This window comes from Oryza sativa, chromosome 1 (assembly GCF_034140825.1).
Source record: "Oryza sativa Japonica Group chromosome 1, ASM3414082v1".
NCBI classification, from domain to species: Eukaryota; Viridiplantae; Streptophyta; class Magnoliopsida; order Poales; family Poaceae; genus Oryza; species Oryza sativa.
This window is the reverse complement of record NC_089035.1, coordinates 30,263,898-30,272,260: the sequence shown is the minus strand read 5'-3', so window position 1 is coordinate 30,272,260 and position 8,363 is coordinate 30,263,898. Positions and strand designations below refer to the sequence as shown.

General features: G+C 48.2%; 1 protein-coding gene across 1 annotated transcript; it reads left to right on the top strand.

Annotated features, from left to right (window-relative positions):
• The first annotated feature begins 705 nt into the window (after nt 1-705).
• LOC4325943 (protein PLASTID MOVEMENT IMPAIRED 1-RELATED 1) lies at nt 706-4,803 on the top strand. Its single transcript, XM_015765984.3, has 2 exons — nt 706-3,209; nt 3,296-4,803. Exons 1-2 carry the CDS (start codon nt 883-885, stop codon nt 4,428-4,430), a joined length of 3,462 nt encoding a protein of 1,153 aa, XP_015621470.1. The 5' UTR covers nt 706-882; the 3' UTR covers nt 4,431-4,803.
• The last annotated feature ends 3,560 nt before the right edge of the window (nt 4,804-8,363 follow it).

The window sequence follows — 8,363 nt, the reverse complement described above, 5'->3', positions numbered from 1 at the left end:
AGGTATCGTTTTCAGGGAATTACGTCTTATTTTGTCTATATATTTCGTAGTAATGGATATCAGGCATGTCCATCGATCTTGTAATGCCTGTGCGGATGCACTTGCTCACATGTGTTTGGATAGGGACCCGGAACAACCAAATGTTTGGTCTGTTCCCCTCCCAGAATTTGTGAACATTTTGGTAGATGGTGATTCCACTGATCGCCATGTTATCTGAATAAAGTGAGCGTACTTCTATCAAAAAAAAAATCGGGATGGTTGGAAGTCGCTCGATTTACTTCCACTTATGCTAATTATGCCACCGCTTCATCCAGGTACATGCCATTAAATACCTTCCTAGTATACCAAAACATACAGGAAATCAGGACCCCTGCCATTTTTAAAATTCGAATACATGAATCCCTGAATTCAATCTACCTACACAAATTTTTGACAGGTACATCTTTCCACCCCAATCTGTCAAGTTCAGGAAGGGAATGTATCAATCGCATGAACAAGAACAACCCATGTCATCTTCTGCCCCTTCCCAAGTTCCAAACCCTTCAATACGACCCCAACATCCATCCACCAAACCTTCTCCTCCGCGAGTTCCACGACTTCTTCCATGGGTTTCCACTCCACCACGAGACAAGAATTCTGTCCTCCTCAGATCCCAGATCCAGCTGACTGAACAAGGCCAAAGCACCGAGCCGGCGAGCCCGCCGCACAGTAGCTGCAGCAACACGACGCAGGAAACCAGCGGGGCAAGGCAACCAAAGCCAACAGCCAAGCAAGGCATCCGCTCCGCTCCGCTGCCCCCTCACGCCGGCCGCGCCCTCCCTCCCCCAAAAATCCCCACCCCAAAATTCCAAAACTCAAACCCTCCTCTGCTGCTATCCGTCCATGTCGTCCCGCTACCTCGTGCCGCCGCCGGGGGCCGCCGACCGGGCGGGGGGCGACGCCGGGGACGCGGCCCTCGCGCGCGACATCGTCACGCTCCACAAGGCGCTCTCCCTTGACCACTCCGCCTCCTCCCGCCGCCGCCGCTCGCTCCCGCTCCCCGCCCCGTCCGTCGCCAACCAGGCCCGCCACAAGCCCAGGCTGAAGCCTTCCTCCTCCACGCGCAAGCTCCTGCCGTCCGCCTCATCGTCCTCCTCCTCCTCGGCAGCGGCGGCGGCGTCCACCTCCTCGAGCTCGTCCTTCTGGAAGAAGTCTCTGACGGCCATCTCGCACCTAGGGCGGCGCCGCCTCGACTGCGCGTTCGCCCTCCACGTGCACTCGGTGGACGGCCTCCCCGCCGCGCTCGATGGCTCCCCGATCTCCGTCCACTTCCGCCGGATGTCCCTGTGCGCGTCCACCCGCCCCGTCGCGGCCGCCCTCGGCGCCGCCTCGTTCGAGGAGGTGTTGACGCAGCGCTCGCCCGTCTACTTCTCCCGCGGCGCCAAGGCCGCGGTCAAGTATGAGCCCCGACCGTTCGTCGTCGTCGCCGCCACCTCGGCGCTCGAGCTGGGGAAGCACGAGGTTGACCTCACCCGATTGCTCCCACTCTCCTTCGACGATCTCGAGGAGGGCGGCGGCTCCGGGTTCGGGAAGTGGAGCACGAGCTTCCGGCTGTCCGGCCCCGCCCGCGGCGCGCGGCTCAATGTTACCTTCTCGTGCTCGCTGGTAGGCGCCCCCGGGGAGCAGCAGAAGGGAGGTGAAGTGGCGGGGCTGAGGCGTGGCTCGATGGCGCGACAGGTGTCAGTGCAGACCCCTACACCAGTGCCGGCACGGAGCCGGGATGTGAGAGTGTTACACGAGGTGTTGCCAAGCGGGAGGACTGTGAAGGCTCTGCCGTTTTTTGGTGATGCAGGGCTCGATGTGAGGAAGGAGGAGGTGCCAACAGTAGAATCTGAGGAGAATGAGTCGCCACAATCGAAGCATTGCACATCCGTGGAGGTGATAAATGTGGACTTGGCACAGCCAGAGGGCGATTGTGATGCTGCAGAGTTCAGTGTGATCGAACAGGGAGTTGAGATTGCCCTTGAGGATCCAGAACAGCTAAAATCTGTGGGGACTGATAATGTAGCTGATGGAAATGAGGACTTTAGGGATGAAGTTGGAGAAAATGAGGGAGAGGCCAAGGCTGTGTCAGTAGGTGATGCCTGTGCTGAGGAGAGTGTTGGAGGGAAGCCAGAAGAGGTGTTCAGTGATGTTTGTTTTGAAAGCGAGGATGCGGGAGAGAAGAAGGATTCAATGGTCAAAGCGGTTTCATTGCCTACCGTAGAATTGGATGGGGAGGATCAGCTGGATGCAGAATTGGAAGATCTGGGGTGTCTAATCAATAGCCTCTCTGTGGTCGAGCCAGAACAATTTGACTCACCAATTGTAGAAGGTAAACGTTCTAGGCGGTTGAGCTGTGTGGGTGTGACAGAAGGCTGTAATTCTGCTAGTAGGATGATCAGATCACGCAGCATGGATGCCTCATCCGATTTTGTTGCTAGTGAGTTTTTGAATATGCTTGGGATAGAGCATAGTCCATTGGGAGCAACCTCAGGTAGTGATTCGGAGTCACCAAGAGAGCGGCTTTGGAAGCAGTTTGAAAAGGAAGCTCTAGCATCTGGGAATGGTATTCTTGGTTTGGACTTTGAAGATGAAGCGGAAGAACTTAGTTATGAAGATGATGCGGAAGAACCCAGGTGTGAAGATGTTGCACATGATTTTGATCTCTCTACAATCATACGTGAAGCAGAACTTGAGCTTCAGAACGCGATTCAGCCCATAGATACCAGATTTCGAGCTAAATCACTGGAAGATGAAGAAACTGAAGCCTTGATGCGGCAATTTGGGTTAAATGAGAAGTCTTTCCAATCTTCTCCACCCGGAAGTAGAAGTGGGTTTGGTAGCCCCATTGACCTTCCACCTGAATCACCCATTGAGCTACCACCTTTGGCCGATGGCTTGGGTCCATTTGTTCAGACAAAAGATGGAGGATTTCTGCGCTCGATGAATCCAGTCCTGTTCAAAAATGCGAAAAACAATTGCAGCTTGGTCATGCAGGCTTCTTCACCAATTGTACTACCAGCAGAGATGGGCTCTGGGATTATGGAGATTCTGCATGGTCTGGCCTCAGTTGGAATCGAAAAGTTATCAATGCAAGCAAATAAACTTATGCCCTTAGAAGATGTCAATGGCAAAATGATGCAGCAGATTGCTTGGGAGGCTTCTCCAGCTTTAGAGTCTTCTGAAAGGTCGGCCTTTCTTGCTATATATTTTCTGCCGTTTATCTACTTCATCTTATTTCATTTATTAAAGTTTCTCCTCTTTACCAATTCAGATATGACCTATTGGATAATCATACCATGGATGCTTTAGCTGGAGGGATTGGCAATGCTACCTTTGGCAAGAGTAAGAAAGGGAGATGTACTGATCTGTCATCATCATTAGGTAGGGAAAGCACTTCAGAATATGTTTCACTTGAGGATCTTGCACCATTAGCCATGGAAAAGATTGAAGCCCTTTCCATTGAGGGTCTGAGGATACAATCTGGCATGTCAGAAGAGGATGCACCCTCCAATATCAGTGCCCAGCCTATTGGGGAATTTTCCTCTCTGCAAGGAAAATGTGCAGGGAATACCCTCTCCCTTGGTTTAGAAGGAACCGCAGGGTTACAACTCCTGGATGTCAAACAAAGTGGTGGTGATGTCGATGGACTAATGGGGTTGTCAATCACTCTTGATGAGTGGATGAGGCTTGATTCTGGCATAGTAGATGAAGATGAGCAGTTCACTGACCGGACGTCAAAGATACTTGCTGCTCACCATGCCAAATCAATGGAATTAGTTGCTGAAAACCAGAATGTGGACAAAAAGAACAGGAGGTCTGGTAGAAGATGGGGTTTGCTAGGGAACAACTTCACTGTTGCTCTCATGGTTCAACTGCGTGACCCACTACGTAACTATGAGCCAGTTGGCACGCCGATGCTTGCTTTAATTCAAGTGGAAAGGGTCTTCGTTCCCCCAAAGCCTAAGATATACAGTACTGTCACAGATAAAGGTAACAGTGAGCATGATGATGAGGAGCCCAAGACTGAAGAGGTACTAGAAAAAGCTTTGGTCAAGGAAGAAAAGATTGAGGAAGAAGAAGATTCTGTTCCACAATTTAAAGTCGCAGAAGTGCATGTAGCTGGTTTCAAGAGCGAGCCTGAGAAGACAAAATCATGGGGTAATCAAACACAGCAACAATCGGGATCAAGATGGCTGCTTGCAGCTGGCATGGGTAAGGGCAATAAGCATCCCCTGATGAAATCCAAAGCTATTGCGAAGCCAACTAAAGAGGCAGCTGGTCAGTCAGAAGACACCCTTTGGAGCATTTCTTCACGCGTACATGGAGCTGGAACCAGATGGGGCGAATTAGCTGGACCTAAAAGGAACCCAAATATCCTCCTTCAAAAAGAAAAGCGATTTAGGTGATGGCTTGGCAATTATCAGTATTTAGCTCTTGTGATTTGCTGTCTTGGATGAATCTGTTCAGGGAAGAGTCTATTTATCTGGAACTTTGTCCTCACTGGAATACTTCTAGTGGACTGTTAATGTAAATGTAGTTCCTTTTTCTTGATACACCTTGAACCATCCAGGTACATGCACATGCTTCCGATCGGTTGTGCTCCTTTTCTCCTTGTACTTGGCTGTACTGAGAAACTGGTATTTCTCCTTTTCTTGTTACAATTGAAATAGTGGCTTTTTGCCTGTGAAGGCGCAATAGCAATACAGCCTTCTCATGTATGTAGTGGTTCTAGCATTCATTTGGCCAGTCTTTTAACGGATTTTATACCCATTTCTGTCATGTTTGCTGTCATAACACTGGTTATGCAGTTCTATTTTCAGATAACTACAGTAATGTATTCTATGGCAATATGTTCAGATAAATTCCAGGAGAATAGTTCTTGTCATCCTGTGGAAAATGTAGACTATCTCATCAATTAAACATGCTATATATTTAGATGAAGGCACTAAATACTCTTTAACTGGGGAATGCAAACATCATCTCCCCCGTGCTGATGGAACGATTGGCAGCGCTGTCGCGATTGATTTTTGAGCGGGTAATAACTAATAAGAGCAAGGCTAATAATACAGCCGACCTGCTGGCTATAAGGTTCTTTATAGCCTTCTCTCAGCCTACCCATATAATAATTAACTATTCACAATTAATACAGGATCCACTTGTCTCTCTCACAAAGTTTTTTGGTTCTTGTGTCCAAGCTAACTGTTACTTTATAGCCCGCTTCTTCTCTCTCTCCTCTCTTCTTTCTTCCAACTCAGTATTTAGCCGGTTTATAGCCTACTATTATACTTGCTCTAAGCGCAGTGGTAAGACCCTGTGGATGTAATGATTCGCTGAGGGCGCCCATGATGTCCCAAATCTCGGTCAGTTACGATGGGCAACGCTTTGTTTAAGGAACTTGTACACACAGCTGAGTTGGGGAAAATGAAAGCCAGAAGGGGTCTCTGGCGCATTGTGCGTCTCAGGAGACAATGCACAAGAGTCATTGCACATCTGCACATGGGGAAGAGAAATCCATGGAATCTCGCCCTGTGAACGATTGGTCATGGGCCATCCAAAGCTAATTGTAGGATGCATTAGCGATGATGGAATGGACCCCTCCTCCAAAACTTGGGTTTAACATGGAGCCATATGAAGCAGCGGAAAAGACCTTGCTGACCAGCCGGCAGTACACGTAGATAATCAGCGTGTTTTTTACTGGGCTAGAGGTGGTCCCTATGGCTAATTTGATCAATTTGGAATTGGGATCCACTCCAGTACTGCGCACTGCATGTGGGTCCGAGTGTCTATGGGGTCCACATGTTCGTGATGCAGTACTCCATACCACCAGCATCCTAATTTGATACATTTGAACTTAATTTGCTGTATTTGAAATGGTATTTGGCACTAACATGTACTACCGTTCAGCCAGATATTTTACAGGTTCCGATTTTCTGAAACCATGAAGTGGAACGCACCTAAGAATATTTCTTCAGGTTGGGAAAATCACAGCTGCGACTTTCCGAATCCTGAAAACGTCAAGAAAATTATTTCTTTTTAGAGTCTTGTTGAGAACTTCAGATTGTATTCTGTTTTTACGATTTCAGAAAAACAAAAATAAAACGTTTTCTTATATAATCCTTGTAGGTTGAAATGGACGGCACGCCACATTACCGCGGTGGTTGCGCATCACCGCCATCATTCATTCGTCGTGGTAGGTTGATTTCTTACCTTCTGCATCCACCTTTTTCCGCTGTTCATACTTAGCAGTAGCAGCAAGTACGAATCACTAGCAGATAGATTTGAATGAACAAGATACTTAAGTAAGAATCACGAGTACAACTTTCTGTTATCTGTTCCATACCCGTGACAAATCTCTATTATTTGCTACTGAAACAGTACATTCCTCTGCTTGTTTTATACTACTCCAAAGAAAGTCGTTGCGTCCGTGCGTGCGTGCTTGTGCGCACGTTCTGGTAATAAACATGTCGCTGATCTTGTTGATACCTGGAGATGGCATGACGGCGTGTATCATTTTCTTTAGATTTCGATCAGAGCTCAGAGTTGAACAGAGGAATGTGCTGATGATCATGATGCCGTCTCAGGATTTCCTTAGCTGGCAAGGCGTACGTACGTACCAGCACGATCGGTCTCTGGCGTTGATTGATGGGTACCCAACTGCCTTTTGCGAGCTGGAAATCATTAGTACTAACCGGAGTCTCTCAATAGCAAACAGGTCATTAAGAATCTGAATCGATGATTTGTACAGTTATGTGCAATAGATCACCAGTCTTCAATTTTCTTCACTTTGCCACATTGGGGTCCATGGCAATCGGAACACTAGTAGTAGCTACAGTTGATCAATGCTCGGAGATGAGTAGATCTTGCTTACGTTGCGTCTGATAGGATAGTTCTTCCAGTTGTTGCAAGCAACGGGCCTGCCGGTCTTAGGCAGCGTTCGAGATGAAGAGAGAGTGAGTATGTTTGTTTCGTTTTCCGCGCGCACGTTTCCCAAACTACTAAACGGTGCGTTTTTTTAAAAAAATTTCTATATGAAAGTTGCTTTAAAAAATTATATTAATCCATTTTTAAAATTTAAAATAGTTAATACTCAATTAATCATGAGCTAATAGCTCACCTCGTTTTATGTATTCTTCCCAATCTCCTCAATCCCCTTCTCCTCAAACATAGTCATGCACCTTTTCCATTGAAGCGTTCTCTGTTTTTGAACAGAACATGATGATTTGGGGGATGGGCTAGCTCAACATATATTCCGTAGGAAACTGGTACAGAGATTTTCCTCCTCATATTTTAATATGTCTCAGAAACACGCTGCAGAATAACACAATGAATAAGTTGATCTGCTGTATCTTCGCATGACTGCTAGTATGATACAACTGCGTGTTACCCAAAAGAAGGACTGTTCGACCCCAGCTGGTCAGCCAGGCGTCAGCTACGCTGTAATTTTCGCTTGGACCAGAGGCGTGAAGCTAGCTAACAAAATGTTGCTTTCATGGAACTTAACTATCGAGCAGTCGTGGCATCACAGAGTTCTACACAAAAGCAGCTGAGTACCTCACCTGCATCTGAATAAAAGTTACTCCTATATTAGCAGTTATACCAAGTCTCTGCACGAGTACGAAACTAGCTATACGGACGAGAGAAAAAGCACAAGCTGCTCACGTGATCGATCGATGGATCGCTTCGGTTGGAAGAGTACCGATCGAGTACGTGTACCATTCGACTCTATTAACGTAGATGTACGTAGTGATGTTGACGTACTACGACGGATGAATTGCAATTGCATGCACGGCGTACGTACGTAAAACGTAACAGCAGTTGGGTGGTTAACATGAAGCTCCGATCGATCCTGGAGTACATGGAGCTGGTGGTAGTAGACTAGCAGTGTCGTGCACTTTTTCCGCTGTGGCAAGTGTGCGTGCTTCGCCGAAAGCTATCGAGTTTTCCCTTTTTTTTCTCTATGGATCGCCCAATGACGACACGCTGCCTAACTGTCGGCCAGGTGGCTCCCACGCCCTCCTCCCGCCCGGCTGTCTGTCTGTCTCTCCCCGCACATGTCAGCCTACTAACCCACCTGCCAAATCGCCCCCCCTGGTGTAAACGCTTTTTTTTCCACGAGCAAACACGATCAAAATCGAGGGTTTACCTGCGCTAACCCAAGCTCTGGTCGCGCATCCCGGTTCGGAATCCGCTGCCGCCACCTTTCCCCCACCACCCGCCCGGTCGCCGTCGCGCTCGCGCACCTCGGCTTTTAACCCTCGCCGCGCACCGGCCGCCACCTTCCTCTCTCTCTCTCTCTCTCTTTCCCTCGCCTTTCGCCCACCGGCCTCTTTTGGAAAATG

Coding starts and splice junctions, on each gene's coding strand:
- LOC4325943 (XM_015765984.3), top strand. CDS start 883: ATGTCGTCCCGCTACCTCGTGCCGCCGCCGGGGGCCGCCGACCGGGCG. Junction 3,210..3,295: donor GCTTTAGAGTCTTCTGAAAG/GTCGGCCTTTCT, acceptor TTACCAATTCAG/ATATGACCTATTGGATAATC.